Source organism: Typopeltis vanoorti, chromosome 3 (assembly GCF_054136105.1).
Source record: "Typopeltis vanoorti isolate ZY-2024b chromosome 3, IOZ_Tvanoo_1.0, whole genome shotgun sequence".
NCBI classification, from domain to species: domain Eukaryota; kingdom Metazoa; phylum Arthropoda; class Arachnida; order Uropygi; family Thelyphonidae; genus Typopeltis; species Typopeltis vanoorti.
This window is the reverse complement of record NC_143551.1, coordinates 86,548,276-86,569,420: the sequence shown is the minus strand read 5'-3', so window position 1 is coordinate 86,569,420 and position 21,145 is coordinate 86,548,276. Positions and strand designations below refer to the sequence as shown.

At 33.8% G+C, this 21,145-nt stretch overlaps 1 protein-coding gene across 1 annotated transcript in view; it reads left to right on the top strand.

Annotated features, from left to right (window-relative positions):
• The window catches only part of Cerk (Ceramide kinase), a 204,599-nt gene extending 185,039 nt beyond the window's left edge, over positions 1–19,560 (top strand). Inside the window, exons 10-11 of the mRNA XM_090390715.1 lie at positions 1,693–1,874; positions 8,698–19,560. Coding sequence (XP_090246841.1) covers positions 1,693–1,874; positions 8,698–8,809 — 294 coding nt within the window. The 3' untranslated portion in view covers positions 8,810–19,560. The remainder of the gene's footprint in view (positions 1–1,692; positions 1,875–8,697) is intronic.
• The last annotated feature ends 1,585 nt before the right edge of the window (positions 19,561–21,145 follow it).

Genomic DNA, 21,145 nt, shown 5'->3' with positions numbered 1-21,145 from the left:
AGTGATAGCCTTGGGTCAGCTATCTCTGATTGGGTACTAGTGGAGATTGAACTGCCCACCCAGTCTCCAAAAAGTTAGATAGGGCTAAAAACGGCCTCGCCTACTCCCTGTATATAGGGAATAAAAAGGCGTTCGCTGATTTATTATTTTTTTTTTTAAATTGCAGCATAGTGGTAAGCAAGATCTTATTACTGACTTCTTGGTAATTAAACTAGCCGAAATATGCAATGACAATTATACAAATGATGTCCCAAGAGATTTCAAGTGATGACGACGTCCGGCCACTCGTAAATAAAAAAACATCTACGAAATGTTGTTGGAAGTTTTTTCCCACTTGGTTAGACTATAATAAATTTAGTTTAATTCTTTATCCAAGTGTAAGCAAACAAAGTTTGCGCCTGAAGTATCTTCAGGACTGAGGCAACTCGTGGTAAAGGTGAACCAAACTCTCATCACTTGTCTTAGTATCTCCCATAATGCAAAGTACATCTCCTTGTTCTCCTTTACTTCCACATTAGTATCACCACTTCTGGGTCTGGCTCCCACTGACGAGACCTCAATAAAGATCAAAACCAGTCTGGATAGTGGCCCTTCCCTTAATGCATAGCATTATACATGTTTGCAAGGAGATGTGCTTTGCATTATGGGAGACTAAGACAAGTGATGAAAGCTTGGTCCACCTTTACCACGAGTTGCCCCAGTCCTGAAGATACTTCAGGCACAAACTTTGTTTGCTTACACTTGGATAAAGGATTAAACTAAATTTATTATATCTACGAAATGTTATTTCTGAAGGCAGTGATGACAATTAAAATATGTGCTTTATTTTATTGTGCCTAAAACATTTATGCATTATGTGCAATGAAGTTTACCTACAATTTGTAATTTTATACTATGTATTTGTTTCGTAGTTTATATATTTTCCTAACTTAAGTGAATTACCTGGATTAAATAAAAATATTTTTTGTTGGATATGTCATTGTTGTTTATATAATTTAAAAAAAAAAACGATTTCGGAACCTAACCCTACTTTTTCTATGTGATCTGAGTCTCGCATAATGCGATTTATATAATGCGGCATTTCTATGGAACCTAACATCTACATTATACAAGGGTTACCTGTACTCTAAAAGAATACTCTAAATTTGATTGACTTGAAAGGTCTTTCACTTGTCCTAGTATCTCCCATAATGCAAAGTACTCGAAAGTATTCTTCTAGATCACTGGCAGTTTTTGGAAAGGTACTGCTGCACTTTAATACTATCCCAATAAAGGTCAAAACTGGTCTGGGTAGTGGTCCTTAATCATAATGCATAGCATTATACACCCCCCCCCCCAAAAGGATGTGTGCTTTACATTATGTGATACTAACACAATTAATGTGAAGTCATTAGCTTCTATATACAAATAGCCTAGTCATGAAGAAACTTCACACACAAACTTTGTTTGCTTACACTTGGTTAAAGGATAAAACAAGAATATAATTTCTTGGCATTTTTAATTCGAGCTTTTTTTTTTTTTACATCTCTCTTTTGGCTGGGGAGCTATCACAATGGAAACATTACTTTTTGATTATCCCTTGTGTAATATATATATATATATATATATATATATATATATATATATGAAAAAAAAAATCAACTGGAACTTGATAGCATTGTTTAATTATCTGTGATTTCATTTTTGCCACAGTTTGAGCTGCCATTTGTCCAAGTACATAGAGTCCGAGAATTCTACTTCAATCCGTATATTCCTGAAGGTGATAGGACTCCTGCTGCTGGTTGTACAGGAGTTCAAGACAGCCATCAGCGTATTACTACAAGTGTGTGGAATTGTGATGGAGAAATTATCTCAGAACCAGCCATACGTGTCAGGTGAGAAATGTGGTATTGCATGCTTTCTACTTTTCCGTAATTTTTTTTTTTATGTATGTGTGTGTGTGTGTGTGTGTGTGTATATATATATATATAGAACTTCTAACTACTCGATGTGATTTGAATGAACTGCTCATTCTGTTTGCTTTTATTGATAGGCTTATTGGCTGGTTGTAACCAAATAACTTGGTTTGTTATAGACCTAATTTTCCAAGTTGAGGAAAATCCTGCCACTTCATTATGAAGCTGGCTAATGCATCTTCATTTGAAAAGCTGCTATAAATGTTCCTCACATCCCAACTGGGATTCAGACATAGGTTTTTCAAACCACAAGCATGTCATGGTAACCAGCTGTAATACACATGTAAGACAATGAACTTTTAGGGAGGGGAAAAAAGTGCCAAATTATTATCATAATTACTTAATTATTCATTTCATAAAGTTTGTACCATTAAAAACAAGTTCAAGACTTTTCAAAATTTTAAATTACTGTTTTATCTATGTTTAAATTTTGTTGTCCTTGAGTGCCTTTTTTTTCATCTTTTTATGAAATTAGCATGTAGTATTATTCACACATTGAATGCTAAGGAATATTACAGATAAATTTTCAATTTGACCAGAATTAATGTTTATGGAATCTTTTGATGTAATATGTTATGAACCCACAGATGGTTCTAATAGGGAAAAAGTCAGATATTCTTCAAGTCATTAGAAAATGAAACAGATATAAAAAGGAAAGGAAAGATGATTCTTTTTGAAGTTATAAACAGGAAGTGAAACCTAGTCGTATAGAAATATGGAGAACAGAGCAAAAATAATGTGCCTGTGCTGAAATTTCTGTTTAGAATATGGATTAGCTATTACTAACACTATGTTCTAACTTAATATATTCCACCATATTCTAACACCCTGTTCCAACATAATGGTTGGAATGTGCTGTTTGTAATCTGACATAAAAGTTGAAACATGGTGCCAGAAATTATATTCAGAGTATATACAAGAAATAAGTTATTGACTGTTATTGTTGAGATCACTAATTTCAGGATATGATCACTATTTAGTTTTGAGTGTGATAAAAATAAATTAAGTTCAGCAGCTTTTAGACGTGAACTGTAGACTCAAATACAAATATTATTGCCAAAAAAATGAGTTTGAAAACAAGAACATGAAAAAAAAAAAAAGCATTAATCTATTCAGCTAGGAAGGCATATGGTTGAAAAAAAATATATAAAAATCCAACATTTGTGGTGGCTCAAGAAACTAAATAGGCATCTTGTTTAAATATGAGCAGAGAACATGGTATCATAACTGAAGCAGCGGTTCAGGAAGATTGTGCAAATGTTCAGAAAGTGTGTGGAAGCGATAGCGAGGAAAAGAGTTCAATTGATGATAAAACAGGTGATAATGATGTTGAAAAACAGAATGCAATTAACAGTAAGGTAGGTGAATGGGATTGATGGTGAACTAGTTTTTATGACTGGCAATAAAATAGTAAGATTGAATGATAGCGAAAAAATGACGCAAGATTTGAAAGCTGAGTTGGTGAGGATGAGGCAAGAAATAAGGCAGATGTGGAGTGAAATGAAGAGAATTGTAGATATATGTGGAAGAGTAAAGAAGACAAAAATGAGTGATGTCGGTATGAAAGAAGTGACGAAAGATTCGCAAGTGGCATTGTATGGGGATTTGATTATTAGAAGTGTGATAAATGAGAAGACTCACAAGGTTTGTTTTCCAGGAAGTAAGATTAATAGCATGATTGAGGCATTGGATGTGAGGAGTAAGCAAGCAAAAGAGTTGGTGGTAGCAGCAAGGAGAAATGACTTGACTGGGAACAAAGAAATTATAAGATTGAATATCAGGAGTTTGTTGAGAAGGATAAAAGATGAAATTTGAATAGGAAAGTTAGTGTATTATCCAGGCATGACAATGATGAGATGAGATGGAGAGCAAGGATTATGAATGTTAGTGGAAATATGTGAAGAGAAAGGAGTGCAGTTTGTTGATGAGTGGAATGAGTTTGAAGGATAAATTGAACTGCATAAGAGTGATTGCTGCTGAGAGTAATGACTGCAGAGAATGAATCTGAGCAAGTAAGAAGTGATTATTATTATTCAGGCCTCCATGGAGTCAAAAGACTCATTGTGGGAGGTCCTTCCTAAGAAACACAAAGTCTATCAAGACTCATCGAGGGGAGCCCCCCCCCCCCCCAAGAAACACAAAGTCTATCATACCACTCCTTGAACTCATTGACCGTTCTCGCTCTCACCACTCTATCAGGCAATGCATTCCACAGTTCAACCACCCTCCAGGCAAAGAAACCACTCCTCACCCTCTTGCTCACCGTTTCCTTTCGTAACCTCCAGGGATGGCCTCTTGTCATCACTCCTTCTCGCTGTTCAACCAAGCGAAAGAATTCCACAGTGTCAACCCTATAACCACCTCTCAACAGTTTAAAAGGTCTCAATCATATCACCTCTCCTTCTTCTATCCACCAAACTCTGCAGTCCACATTCCCTCAGCCGATCCTCATAACTATCATTGTACAGTCCTGAAACCATCTTTGCTATCTGCCTTTGTACCCTTTCCACAGTTAATTTATCCCTTTCAACTCCTGGGGACCAAATCTGAGAACAATAGTCCAAGTGTGGTCTGATCAGGGTCTTAGACAACGGAATGATAACTGTTTTATCTCTGCAGGTCAATGTTCTTCACATCATTGCAGCAATCCTCTATGTTACCTTCACCACCTTTGCAATATGTCCCCTAAATTTCAGGTTTCTATCAATCATCAACCCCCAGATCTCTTGTCTCCCCTACTTCCTCCAGTATAATTCTTCCCATAGAGTATGCAGTGTCCCATCGATGTTTCCCAAACCTCAAGACCTTACATTTTGCTGCATTAAACCAACAACCCCCATTCATTTGCCCATCTATCTAGCTTATTCAAATCAAATCCTCTTGAAGGACTGCTGCATCTGCACTATTACTAATAATCCTTCCCAGCTTCGCATCATCTGCAAACAACTGAATATCCCCTCGCAATCCACTGACAATGTCACTGATATAAAGGTTAAACAATATAGGTCCCAGTACTGAGCCATGTGGGACCCCACTTGTAACCCTCTGCCTTCTTGAAACTTCCCCACCATACACAACTCTCTGATACCTATAGAACAGCCAATCTGACATCCAGACCCACGTGCTACAACTTAGATATCAGCTTATCACGTGGCACCCTGTCAAATGCCTTCGCTAAGTCTAAGAAAATGGCAGTATATGCCTTTCCCTCATCTAATGCTCTTGTAACTATCATAAAAGGCTAGCATATTGCTAAAGCAACAGTGCCCCTTCACAAATCCATGTTGACTCTCACAGATAACATTACCCTCATCTGCCCAATGCTGTATACGGTCCTTCACTACTTTCTCCAAGATCTTACTAACTACCGATGACACACAAACTGGTCTATAAGACACTTCCAGTCTGCTACCGCTCTTATACAATGGCACTATCTTACCTTCCTTCCATTCCATGGGCACCTTTCCTGCAGCCAGACTTTCATTGAAAAGCCAGGTCAAAGGCACTGTCAGTTCCTTAGCACATTCTCTCAAAACTCGTGGTGAAATACCATCCAGTCCCACAGCTTTACTGACATCCAGAATACTCAGTATTTGAAACACACTCTCCTCCTGTACCTCTAAACCTCGAACCTGCTCTATCCCTGTAGTATTCAAATTGACTCCTCCAGGATGAAATACTCCAATAAAGTGTTCATTAAACAATTCTACTATGTCCTCTGCATCAATCACTCTATTCCCATTTTTATCCCAAATATCATTCTTCCACAGTCATTTCTCCTCCTACTGGCCACATATCTAAAAAATTCCCTAGGATTTTCTTTGGATCTGAGGGCTAATCTCCTCTCATATTCCAGTTTTGTCTTCCTTACCATGCTAGTCACTCCTCTGGCCTGTGTCTTATACTCTTCATGCATCTTCTCTTCACCCGTCTCCTTATATCTCTTCCACAGCCTCTTTTTCACATGCAATTCCTGTTTAATATTGTTTGTCATCCACTTTACTCCAAATTGTGTCCTCTTGTTCACTCGTGGTATACAACTTACCATTGCTGCTAACAAATATTCTTTCATAATTTCCCACGCACTAATGATATTCCTGCCTTCCAATTCCTCCCTCCATGAAACTTCCCCAAGTTGACGTCTTAGACTATTATAATCACCTGCCTTATAATTCCACATACCTTCCTGTCTCTTTGATACTCCTGCATGTCTATTCATTTTCAAAGTCAAAACCATATGGTCACTCTCTCCAACTGGTGGGAGAGATGTCATCTCAGTTATTATCAACTCTTCTGATGCTATAACCAAATCCAAAACTCTTGAACCTCTTGTTCCCTCTATTATATACCTCTCTCTCATTCTGTCTCTCCTACTGTTTCCATTCTCTCCTCCTCTTGCACTCCTATGCCTCTCTCATTCAGTCTCTCCTACTGTTTCTATTTTCTCCTCTTCTAGCACTCCCATACCTCTCTCTCATTCCATTCTCTCCTCTTCTAACACTGCCATACCTCTCTCTCTCATTCCATCTCTCCTACTGTTTCCATTCTCTCCTCCTCTAGCACTCCCCTGCCTCTCTCTCATTCTGTCTCTCCTACTGTTTCCATTCTCTCCTCCTCTAGCACTCCCCTGCCTCTCTCTCTCATTCCATCTCTCCTACTGTTTCCATTCTCTCCTCTTCTAGCATTCCCATACCTCTCTCTCATTCCATCTCTCCTACTGTTTCCATTCTCTCCTCTTCTAGCACTTCCATACCTCTCTCTCTCCTGTTTCCATATCCAATTCCATTCTCTCCTCTTTTATCATTCACAAATTTCTCTCCTCTCCTATCATTCCCAAAACTCTCTCCCCCCCCCACTCCGATTTGATTTGCATTTATCTCTTCCATTCTTCTAATCTCATCTGTCATACTTATCATACTTCTCCCAAGACATTTCACATCTCTTTCAGCTCTTCTATCTCCCTCTGCAGGTCAGTCGCTCTAAATCGAAATTCACTCTCTCAAACAAAACCATCTTCTAAACTTTCACAGTCATTCACACCTTCTACACTATCAACTATTATTTTCTCATTCACATTTTTTCTTCATTCTCTCCTATCACACTACTCATCTTCCTGTATTCATTTCCCATTCCTGGAGCAACAGGGTCGGTTATTGAGATATCTGCTGCATTTATTTCCTCCCACTGCTTGTGGGAGGAAATAAATGCCGGTCAAGTTTCAAAGAAGTGTCGAAGGAAGGCAAGATTGTACTGCTTCATAAGGGAGGTGACAGAACTCAAGCCTCATAGGCCAATCTGTGTGTCAGGTGTTGTGGTTAAAGTGTTAGAGAGGCTGGTGAGAACCAGGATCTAGAATTGTGTTGACAACATTGGTATTATTAATGAACAGTAGAGATTTGCTAAAGGAAGATCATGTTTTAGTAATCTACTTTCTCATTACAATAAGGTGACACCTGCATTGGACATGGAAGATGGATACACAATAATATACCTGATTTTGGAAAGGCTTTTGATAGATTAACAAGTGATAAGTTGATAGTCACACTAGAGTGGATGGGGTTGAATATTAGACTAGTGCCATTGGAGGTTGGCTGTCTTATAGGTATGTTAATTTTAATGTTAATGTTAATGTATGTTAATGTTAATGATATGTTAATGGTTGACAAGGGTGTTAGAGCTAGGTTTTTTACTTGGAGAGTGGTGAATGAGTGGAATAAGCTTCCAGAGTCTGTTGTGGGTGCTACGACTGTGAATGAGTTCAAGGCAAGATATGATAGATACTGTGTGAATATTGAATAGTTGTTCCAGACATGATGTTAGGGCCTCCCTCGATGAGTCTGTCGACTCCTTGGAGTTTCCCAGAATAATAATAATAAATAATAATAATAATATTGGGGAAGATTTGAATGGAGAAATTCAGTTGTTTTCTGATGATGCAAAGTTGGGATGAACTGTGAAAAGTTCATCTCAACTTTATGTGGCTTTACATTAGGACTTGAATAGACTGAGTAAATTGGCACTAACTAGAGTGAGGTTACCAGCTCAGTGTTGCAAAGCATAAGGTTTTAAAATTTGAAAAACAAAGATGGGATGTAGAGCATGCATGTGGTGGGGATATACATATTGGAGGAGGTGGAGATAAGAAATCTGAGTGTGATGATGAATAGGGATCTGAAAGTTAGAGAATACATTGATAAATTGTGAGAATAATGCAATGAATTCTGGCAATGATGCAGAGTTCACTGACTTGTAGAAGCAAGAAGATTCTGGTTCCATTGTATAAAGCCTTGATTAGACCATATATGGACTTCTGTGCACAGATTTAGTCATCTGGTTTTCAAACAGATGAAGAGATGTTGGAAAGGCAATTGACTAGGTAGTTTCTGATTTCTGGTATGTTGAATATGAAGAAAGGTTGAGAAGATGCAATTTACAGTCTAGTGAATAGGAGGAAGAGGAGTGATATGACAGTTGTTCAAGTTCATAAGAGGTTTTTATAGGATCAACGTTAAAGAGGTTTTTCATAAAATAGTGGAAGATCCAGGGGAGGGGGGGAAGTGTCCATTCCTGGAAGCTATATAAAGAGGGTGGTGAGCAGGGGAATGAGAAGCAATTTTTTTACATGAGAGAGAGTATGGCTGATTCTATGGAGATCAGATGTTAATAATAATTGTAATGATTTTTTATATAAAGTGTAGGTATCTTACAGTAATTATTCTGAGCATATCTTTTATTCTTATAGGGTCCACTGCCAGTTGATCCAAGTTTTTAGTCGTGGAATTGAAGAACGTGATTTAAGCTCATCCTGTTCTCTTTGTTTGGGATTCTTCAAGAAGAAATATGTGTTCTCTTAAATGAATCAGAACTGCAGTTTGGGGAAAAAAGCCATTCTAAGCAAGTGTATGGAATATATACTTTTCACCACAAAGTTGCTAAAATTCTTGCTCACAGAATGTCTTCTAGTATTTTCATTTTTATTTTCATTCCATTTGAAGAATCCATTTTTTGTGTCGCCCTTTAAGGTGCATTTTCTCCATCCACAGGTTGTAAAGGATGACAGCTTTTATTTTATTCATTGGTACTGTATAATGAACTATTGGGCAAACTATTTTTACTGAACCATTTTATATATTGAGTATACATTTTAGTTAAGAATGGGCTGGTCCTAAATGTGTATTATATTGTGCTGAGCAGACAGAGCAAGTGTTGTATGTTCTCTTCTGCTGTGATGTGTACAGAGCCTAGTTAATAATTGCACATGTGTAGATTATTGTAATGAGTGTTTTTTTCACTATGAGGAGTGGGGAAATCTTTATTTCAAAATTTGAAAAACAATGTTTTGTAGTTTTTATTATTATATTATTATTATTATTTTGGCACCGGTGAATGTCTAAATACTTCAAACTTTTGAGTAATCATTATTTTATACAGTAGTTTTTATTTGTGTATAGAATATTGTACATATACTGTTAAGTGATTTGTTGCAAGTTTTGTTGTTAATATGCAGGTAGGTGATTATACAGGCACTACAAAAAATTGATATACGCTAAATTTATATGACCAGTATTAATATGGAGGATAAATGGCAATTGTTGTAATTGCATACTATTTGCTTTTTTCACAAACTTCTTACTGAAGGAAACAACATGACATTTCACATAATGCATCCATTGTTTCATTGTGATTTATTTTCAGAGTATCTTGAAATATAAAAGGCAAATTCAGTGCTGTATTAGCAAAATTGAGTAAATTATTCGATTACAGTTTGCTCTAGAAATACTGTTAGAAAAGTTAGAATTGCTGTCTGTTGTTCTATTATAAGTACAGTTCAAACTTCTAGCATTTTAGTTGTTTCTTATACAAGAAACAGTTGGCTTATACAAGGCTTCTATGAGTTTACGAACTTTGGATATATTTGTCTACCTAGCTAAATCTGTAAATATAAGTATGTAAATTTAAATAAACCTGCAGGAGTTCAAAAAACGTCTAAATTGTTTTCATTGTTTTGCAAAAATTTTATAAAAGAAAAAAATTGGTTTAAAATTTTAAATTCAGTATGGAGTTCTGTAAATCTAAAGATCAATAGAATAATGTAAGATATTTAATAGTTTGTCTGTTTTTTCTTGGGGGGGGGGGACAGTAGTAAATGATGTGAGTAATAATTTGAAGAGAAGTTAATATAAAAATCCCTTTCAAATATTGCAGTTTCAATAATTGCTATTACAAAATATTTTACCCATATACATTTTACATGAATATTTAATGTCCTTACCCCGTAAGAAATTGACATTTCATTTCCATCATAAAATAAAATGAAAAGTACTGATTTACTTTCATCTAGTGTTTGATGATGAAATAATCTTTCATGTTTAATAACCAAAAATCCCTGGAAGTTACGAAAGGAACTTTTGCGCAAGAGGGTGAGGAGTGGTTTCTTTGCGTGGAGGGTGGTTGAACCTTGGAATGCATTGCCTGAAAGAGTGGTTGGAGTGGGGACAGTTAATGGGTTCAAGGAGTGCTATGATAGACTTTGTATTTCCTACAAACGACCTCCCACGATGAGTCTTTTGACTCCATGGAGGCCTAGATAATAATAATAATAATAAATGAGTTTGTACATCTTAAATTATGCTTGCTAGAAATTGTATTCTTGTTCAATTCTTTACCCAAGCATAAGCAAAGTTTGTGCATGAAATATCTTCACAACTGTCTTGTACATTACTGCAATATTCTAACTTATTTTTTTAATTTTAAATACTTTTTTTTTAAAAAATAATGTGATGAGATTGTCTAACACATGCTTTAACACACTATTAAATTTAAATGAAACTTTTTTCTGAGAAATGAAATTGCATAATGTCGAATGTGGATTTATGAATCCAAATAGGAATGCTGTAGATGAATTTACCAATTGTATGTTAGATGTAAATGAAGGTGAAATGTAATTACAGTGATATATTAAGAGAAAAAGAATGCTCTAGTAGTTCAATATAGAATCAGAATTCAGTGAGTCTTCAGACTCATGGAAGCAATATTACATAATAATACTAAAGTTTTGATCATTGATTGTACATAAATTCAGCATGAATTTAAAAACAATAGCTTCTGCACTGTCAGTTTATGATAAGCATTCTTAAGCTTTGCTTGCAGATTGAGGAACAGTATCTCTTAAAGAATGTCAGTTACTGAACAATACTGATAGCAGAGACTTACTGAAAACTTATGGCAAATGGAAGCTTTGTGTTTCAAGAAGGAATATTAAGATATGGATAGAATTTTTTTATTTAAGAAATTAAGCCATTTTACTTTAAAAAAGGACAGAGGCATAATCACTTTGTCAGTTCAAATACTTTACTTTGAAATATACAAAACTTAAATTAATGCTAAATATATTTTAAATGTTTTATATAAATCCATTATAATAAATAGGATCGTTTGCAAAATAAGGAAAAAAAGCAAAAATACACAGCTATATAATACTTTCATAACTGCCATTGATTCTTTTTGATAGTAATTTAATTACACTTGCATTCTAATGACATAAAGATCAGGCAGATAAGATGCTGCTAGTTCTTCTTTAACACTAATTATGTTATGCATTATTCTTATTATGGTGTGGGCACTTTTGTGTATTTAGTGCAGTTCATCCCCCCTCCGCCATTCAAACAGCATCTGTCTGTTCTGTCTCATTTAATTATAAAAATCAAGTTAAAGCTTTATTTTAATCATATTAACAATTTTTACTGCTAGTTCTTTTTCCAGTTAAACTAGTTTTATATATGGAAGTATAAGATTTGTTTGAGGTTAAAAATTAATGCTATAATTGTGTACTTACTATCACATCTATTTATTTGTATGTTTCATTTTGTTTGTGATAAGCCCTTATTGGAAAACCAGTATCTTTTTTATTTAATGATTTATTTATTTATCCAGTATTTATAAATGAATGTTCTTTAATTTTAAAAGCAATTAAAAAATAGTGATATTCTGCTTGCTATTCAGTACGGTTGCTATACTGTTGCTAAATATGTATACGGTATATGTAGTGGTGAGCTATAAGGGGCTCGTGCAAGTCCTTTGTTAAATTTTTCTCAAATTTGCAAGCTTCTTGTTTACTTTTGTATTTTTTCAAAAAAAAAAATTTTTTTTTTAAACATATTAAGCGACAAACTCAATACGGTAACCTAACAAAAATTAGTCTATTTGGCAGTGTATAGATTATTTTGAATTATTGTTTCAACTCCTCTATAACGAATGCGCCCAAGTTTGAAAATAAAATAAGTACATGCACTATTATTACCCTTCTCCCTTTTTTTTTTTCTTCCTCGACGATGCAAGCCCTTTGTTGTTAAAATTTCCATAGCTCACCACTGGGTATATGTATATATACAAAATATAAAAGAATGGGCTGGATTCATATTTAGGCATTGAACATGGTTAGAAATCGGTTATTGAAAAATGGTGGTTTAAAAATTGTATCAAATAAAGAATTTTATTCTCAAATTTTGTAACTATTACCATTTCACCATTGTAATTTGAATATCCTTACTAACACTTCTAATCTAAGGAATGATACTCTAATATTATTTCTTAACTCACACCTGGTTACAAGTTTATGGTCTATAGATTTACAGCCTTTCATAAATAGTGGTATAAAATGAAATTTGTTTAAACCAGGTTTGGAAAATAAGCTGAAGAAACATAACAATATTACTTCTTTCTCCTTATTTTATGTGATTCCTAACCAAAAAAAAAAAAGCTGTTTAGCCAATGGTACATTAGTATTAGTACTATGGATTGGCTGAAGATTAGATAATCTGGAAACTACTCTAGAGACCAAACTAATTTCCGTCATGTCAGGCACATGACAGAAATTAGTCTGAAACAGTTTCACATATTTAAAAAAAATTTTTTTTGGTATTCTTTTACAGTAGCAAAGCAAACTCTTCCCATTTGAGCAAATTTTTTAGAAGCTTAAAAGGCATTTTCAACCAAAAACTAATTGGTAATCAGACTTGTCTGGTATTTTTAATGGAGAGAAATAAAAAAAGCCTAGTACTTCATGAGAAGTACTAAATCCTGAAATGTTACATGAATAAAATAATGCAACCTTATTTAGCAATTTAGTATATTCCTTCCATCTTATTTAAAATAACTGAGTAGTCTTTTTCTTGGTTTGGATTACAAACCATGAAACCAAAAGATCCATTGTGGGACGTCTCTCACAATACCTGTCATACTACATCTTAAATTTATACACTTCCTCGATCTTTCCTACAACTTAGATTCCACAGTCCTGAAATTATCTTAGTTACTTGGCTTGGAAACTTTCTAAGAGTTCCACATTACCATGAAAGCCAGGCACCCGATCAAAGCCTTATACAAAAAGAACAGTATCACTTATTTATCTTTACTTGTCATGTTATTTTTACCAAACGTTATATGTGTCCTCAAAATTTCTATATCCTGTCTGCCATCACACCAAAATCTCTTATTCTTTTCACTTTTTTCAGAATCCCAACCCATTATAGTATGCAGCATTCCATCTTTGGATTCCAAAGTAGAGAGTGTTATGGAACTGAAATCTCTATTGCTAGCCACTCTAAATAATCCTGAGGTTCCATCATATCAGCCCCAATTCTGATAACTTACTCCTATTTTACATAATCAACAAACAATATCTTCCCTTCTCAAACCATTTACAATATGTCTCTCAGAAATTCACTTTCATTATCACAGCTGGTTGATTCTTCTTCCAGTACAATGCCAAAATTGAAATCCCCTCATAACAATTAACATTTTTGGACTCATTAAGAAAATCCATTCCACTTGTTCGCCTTCCTTCCTCTCTCTCTCTCTCTAAACAAACAAATCTTGTCTTCATGTCCTTGCTTACCATGTTCCTGCATAACCTCCAGGTGCTGCCCCCTCCCTCCTCTCTTCTTCTGTCATATAATGAAACATTTCATGTGTATGTATTTTCTAAAACACTTTTAGTAACTTAGATGTTTCTTTCATATCCATTCTTTCTTTTCTCTTTTAGTCTGTGCTGACAGAGCACTGGACAGATTGCTCATATTAGTCACTGACTTCTGGATTCTTTCTGCCATCTCACACCCACAAGAAACTCAGGTGACCAAATTTGTGCATCGTAGTTCATACATAAAGAGAGAGAGAACTATCTTATCTGCAGCTGTCAACAACCAATGATACTTTGAGCTATTTTGTCTACTTTTGCATTATGTCCTTTGAACATCAACTCTGTCCAGCATCCCTGCTATGACTTTGATTTCTGTTTCAGTTTCAGTAAATAGTATCGTAAACTTAATTATATAGTACTATCATAATATCCTATGCACCACTTAAAGGTACATATTAGAAAATGGTAATTAAATTTAGTAGAACTACAAATTAATTTCTCTTATTTCTAATACTACTTATAAAATTGCATTTCCAGAGTGCGTATTAACCATTAATGATTCCCCAATTTCAACCAAACCTAACATTGCATTTTCACCAAATCCTATCTGGTATTCTTTCCTCTGCATTTGTCATCTTCAGAAGGCATTTCTTCTGTCCCTGCACCCAGCAACTTTCCTAGTTCACATTCACTGTTACCAAATAGTAGTCTCCCCAGGGGCGGCTCGTGCATAGGCACTGTGGAACTGTAGTATCCCCAATTTTTCTCGATATATAAATATATTTATTAATTTATTTATATTTGGTTGTAATATTTAATTTTATCATCAACAATCCTATACAATTCTTTTATTTTGTATAAAAAATAATAAAAATCCATCTTTAGCACTTAGGAGGGTGAAGGATGCTAGCAGCACTGTGTTTACCACAGTGTCATATTGCTACATGCACAAGCATATGCACGTCATAGTGAGATGCGAGCTATTAGCATAATGCGCCACTGTCCGTTGTGCAGTTCCACTGTTGTCTATATGCAGTTTGCACCAGTAGTAGAGTGTTCATAGTGCTTATCATGTTTACTCAGTCTCTTTAAATATTTGGACATTACAATTAAAGGATTTAATTGTAATGTCCAAAAATTGTAAATCCATTCCTTTAATTGTAATTAAACGAATGGATTTTATTTTTTAAGTAATTTTGAATTATACCAAACTATAATTTTATCGATAATCAACAATATTTTTTCATGTTTAATTTTTTTTTAAATTTTTACCATAATTTTGATATTTTATTCAAAACACATATACATTGTACTTAATACTTAACAGTGTGTATGTATATTTCGAAAATTGCAGCACCCCCCCCCCCATGATTTCAAGCCATGAGCCACCACTGAGTCTCCCTAAATGCTTATTTCAATACTCATGCAATTCATCCTTCACATGTAGTTCTTTCTACTATGATGTATCTCCAAAAGATACAAAACTTTATAATTATACATTTGCACTTGTGCCACAGTAGAAAATTATATTTTCCTACACGTCTCCACATATACAATCCAACAAAACTTCAATTTCTCTTCCTTATACATTCAGGCTATCATTTTTTTCATAATCTGTACTTCTCTGCTCCCCTCAAGACCTTGGCAACATGTTCAAAATCTTAACCCTTTTGTCAAACCATCTCTAATATTTCTCTTGTGTGTGGTTCTTGCTGGATATACATATATATTGCTTTTCAGACTGTTTGTAACCAACCACTACTTTCATTTCACCACATCTGTATCCCACTTCATAGCCACAGCATTTCAGCTGTGCCTCTAACCAAGCACTTATTGTATATGCGCTTATTTTGAAACTTTCAAATCATTAAATCAAGATGCATATCCTTCGCTACTGCTCCATATTTTGAGATAAAACCAAGAAATTCAGTTTTAAAACTTTGCTGTTCATCTGTGAAAATAAAAGTACCTATTTATATGAAAGTGAATCAAGCTGAAAAATAATGTGTAAATGAATTAGTGAAATGCTCTGTTTTCATTTAAATAAGGCACACTATGACATAATGAATTGAAACATATATGGAGCATTGAAGTAGTAAAAAAAACACAAATGTTTTTAGTTATTTGTTGGAATTCCCTACTATAAATTTCATATTGGTTGTGTATTTTGAGTTTGGTTGACCATTATTTTGATTAATATTTTGAGTCCTAGACCTACTGGGACTTAAAGAATCCTGTGCCCTGACCATTTTCAGTTTTATTTAAAAGAATTGCTGTGCAGTATTTCTATGGAATATCCAAATAATTATTTTTTGTCTTTTAGTTAGCATCTTTGACAATTAATTGCAACAAAAATTTTAGTTATACATGTGATATGGGCTCCAGAAACGGATTGCAAGAAATCAAGGTTTTTGAAAAAAATAAAAAGTTAATTTTTTTTATTAGTTTCTACTTATATTTACTTCTTTAGTGTTCAGAATTCAACAAATTCAGTCAAAATATTGCTTTGATGTTACATAAATGATAAAAATTATAAATAAAATTTGTGTGTTATTATTATGATGAAAATATCATTTTACATAGGGGTGTACATCACTATAATTATCTACTATTGGCTACAAAAGTCAAGTGGTAAATTATTGAATTAGGCCATTCAGTTTTTGAAATGCCATGACTCACTGGACGGCCTCGAATTTGGTCACCCCTCATTCAAAGTTCTGCGTCACTGTCACATGACTCGGAGCTCACATTTGTGGGGAGATCTGCTTCCTCTTGTTCTGGATACTGTCTGCCCAATCATCTGATTCAGATCCTTTATTATCGAGTATTTCCTGAAGCATTTGTTCTAATTCGCATTCAGTCAAGAACCGTTTTATGCCCCTGCTTTGGGCACCACAGGGTCCTAGTCTGTCCATGGTGATAGAGAAATTCAAACTGATCTCTCAGGTCACAAGAAGAGAGTTGTGAATCCCTTATATTGTTTAGATTGGAGCATCCAGAGTTATGACGGCATGATGCAATATAAATATGAACACGTGTGAGCATACGTGACACAGGCGTTACGATATACTAATATAAATTCCCTTTTTTTATTGATAAAAGTCAGCCATCCCCGTGGATGATGAAGCTGAAGGTTCAAATTTAACTACAGTACAGTCTAATAATGAATTTCAAGCATATATTATTATTTTCAGAATTTTTAATTTAGCAATGTAAATATACATCGACGGGATTCTGAGTTCATACGCCATCGATGTATATTTACATTGGTAGGACTCGAAGTGTTAAATTAGTGATAAACCTTTGTTCTTATAGTAAAATAAGAAAGTATTCAAAATCAATGATTCGCTGTTCAATGAACAACAAATTGCTGTTTATCAAGGAATTTTCTTTTTGATTAATAAACTGTACTTTGGTTAATGGGATTCTTCCAGATAGGTTAGTGACTCAGTTAGAATCATTAAGGGAATGTGAAAAAGGGAATAGGAAAAATGAATATTCACTGTAATAAGGGAAAACGTTTTTGTTTTTTTTTTAATTACCACATATTTAAGATGTACACAATTAGGTTATAATTCTGTAATAGGTAGAATAGCAGTATCTGAAACTCCAGGATTTCAGATACTGAAACGTGTCCTTGAAACTCTATGGACACGTTTTAAGGAAGTATCATTTTTCAGGATAATTTCTAAAATTACTTTCAGATGCTTGCAAAAAAATTAGAGCTTCACTTAAGTAATCTTGCTTTGTTATTTGAGGCCTTACAGAATTAAAAATCTGCTCCTGTCTTATAATATTCTAAACAGTGAAGGTGCCTTAATTACTGTATGTCATAAATGCAACAGAAATTTTATCTTAACTTGTAGTGTTCATTTTAAAAGCACTCTTGTGCCTGTATGATCCTAATAATGCTGGGCTTCCAAAACTTTATACAATATTATATAGAGAGACATTATTAAAAAAAAGTGGAAACTGAATTTACAAAGCCGATATATGAATATACAGTCGACTTTCACTATAGTAAATACCATTATAACAAACTAGCCATAGGCAAAATATTATTCTAAAGAAAATTCATTATAGCAAACTGTCCACTATGGCAAGCTGTTTCTGTGGTCCTATAAGTTCACTGTAGTAAGGGTTGACTGTAGAACAAAGACTATGTAAGTGCTGTTGTTTCAGGGGAATTGAAAATGAAGTACAATTCCGAAAGCAAAGTGTCTTTTTGAATTCAAAGTTATAACTTAGATTAACTTACATTTTAAACTTAAGGCATTTTGGAATTTTTACTTAGGTTTGAGTGTCACAGAATGAGCTCCTTATTTTTTTAGTAAACTAGCCAATGGAATTAAATGAATTTAAGTGTGTGTATATGTGCCTCCATGCATGCACGCACGCACATGTATTGTATGTAGAAGAACGTGTTTAATGCCCATCAAGATAATTTCTTATAAAAATCCAAGAATTATTACTTGGACATTTATTTTTCAATTAACATCTTCACTCCAAAACATACACTAAACAAAAAAATACTTAATGTTATTTCATAAAACTTTTTTTCACATAAAAAATAACTTTTCATAGTTGTAATGCATTGGTATCAAGTTTTGAACTATTTATTGAGCAGTTTACTCAAAATTTATTTGTAAAATTAAACATTTTCAGTTGTCATAAGAAAAGAAACAACATAATTGAAGAAGTAGTGATTAACTGGTCAGTTTGTAAAAATTATTTCTAAGTATATATATCCATGAAAACAGTGTTTAAAAAACTTTGGTTTTTTTATATGTACTTTTAGCAGTGGCAAGCTGTATAAAGATGAGTGTGAAATTTGAAAAAAAGTTGGTGTGTTGTGTAAAGAAAATCCTTTGTGTGTTGGAAGAAAAAAAAGTTTCATCAGGATGATTGTGATTCCCGGTGAAGTGATATGCTATTTTGTGTCATATTTATATGAAAGCCATGGTTATTTATATAAAGATGTTTAGCTCTTTAATGGCTGTTAAATCTTTGTATTGATAAGGTGGGAACTCCGAACCCACTGCAATCTATAGGAAAGAGTAGAATTTGTAAATGTAAATTCTAGAGGCATTTAATTTTGCATTTCTTTCCAATGTTTTTATTAATACATCTATATGCACCCTATATTTAATAATGTACTTAAAGCCCATGTCGATTTCTATATTTATTATTGATGTAGTCAAGGAAAATTTTTGGAATTACCACTATCTCAAATGATAGTTTAAAATATAATTTCATATATATTTGTTAACTGTAGAAATTTAGAATTCCCATTCCCTTAAATGTTATTCTGCATTTCTGAAAATATAAATCTTGAAACATCTTCATTTGGACATATTAACAAAATTACCAATATTAGGTTAACAAACAACAACAACAAAAAAATAAAATAAATAAATAAAAATAAAGCAAATGCTGATCTCTTTTGCTCACATATTTCAACTTAAAAATAAACTTTTGACATAAGACAGAGCAAACTTTTGTCTTATGTACCTTCAAAATATATGATTTTTGTTGTATATTTCCAATAATTATAATAATTTAAAACTAAAAGATATAATTTCATTATATAAAAGTGTTACAAATAGGATGCTAAGTTTCTGTTTAAAAGAAAATGATCATTTGGATTGTCATGTGTAATGAACCAATAAAAACTAGGACAATAAATGTGATATGTTTTTTTTTAGTTAAATATAAAAGCATAACTGTAAATTCACATTAAATTACTCTGCAAATGTTAAATGCTGTAGTTTATTAGTCAATTTTAAAATGAAAAGTGGGTAGCTTATATGATTTTTACAGATAAGGCAATAAACTGTTTAACTAAAGGTTATTTGCATAAAGATTTTTTTTTTCCAGAATCGATGAAAGGTTATTTAAAACTTTTATTCTTTTAAAAAGTAATTGGTAATAAGTACCATATAACTTTTCTGTTTTATTTAGCTTACCCTTTAACAAATAATGTGCATTTTCAGATTCAGCATATGTAAGTCTGTAGTCTAAAATTCCCAAAGAATATCTTTCAGAAAATTATCACAGTACTGCATGGGGGGGGGGGCTTATAATTTTAGACAAGTTTACAGTCCACTAGGCCGCTTTGTTAAGCACATCTCTCTCATTCATGGAATCGCAGAAATATTCTGATTTATCAGAAGCAGGATTGCATATACTTTCCAGACTATAAAAAGCAGGCAAAGTGAGGCATAATGTCTGTGTGCATGCATACAATTTAGTATGACAATGGACCAACAATGGGAATTATGTGACTAAGCAGGATATGGTAGTTATTAGAAGATGTGGCATTTCAAACATTTGGAGAAGCTTGCCCTGTTGAAATATTACCCACGACAGTGCATGCTATAGACCAACGACTAGAAAACATCCAAATGCTGTTAATTCTTGTACCAGAGTAAGCTTGTTGATGAAAAGCCATAGAGGTTCAAAACTTGTGGTCTGATTCTTTATATATATATATGCAGGGCTTGACAAATACACTCACCCTCTCAACTGCAGCAAGTAGATTTTTTCAACTGGTGAGTAGCTGCAGACTGGAAAAAAAAAATTCTTTATTTAATAAAAATAACTTTGTAAACAATTAAAAAAAAACACTGAAAAATATGCATAATATAGAGGACCATTATAGTAAGAAAAAAATTACTCTTTCTTTTTGGAATGGTTCTCTCACAATTTCAAATGTTCTCCAAACAACAATACAGCATTACACTAAACACATTTACTGAACTCTTGTTGACTTACTGGGATGTATCATTCAGAAAAGTCTGGTATAACTACATTTTTTTTTTGTGTGCGTGTGTGAGTGAGTGAGTAGGATTTTGTATAATTTGTTGAGCCCTATGTATATGTATGCATAAAAGAATCGGACTACAATTTTATGTTTGTGTGTGAATTCTATCCAGAAATGATAGGTATATCTGGATTCTATCCAAATATACCTATCAAGCATTAGTACTATTACTATGGGTGGGTTAAGGTTAAACTAAACACGGTGGTAGTCTCATACTGAGTAGTGATATTCATTTACCAGCAAAAGACATTTGCAAATATCTGCACCAGCATTGGGATTTGAGTCTGTGGCCTGTTGGTTGAAGAGCGCTATCCACTCAGTTAACACCCTATCACAGATGGGATGTTAAGAACATTAACATCCCATCCATCACAAGAACACTAACATTGGACACTCGGGGTGAAGAAAGGTCACACGTACTCATCTGATGAATCTAAAGTTTCATTT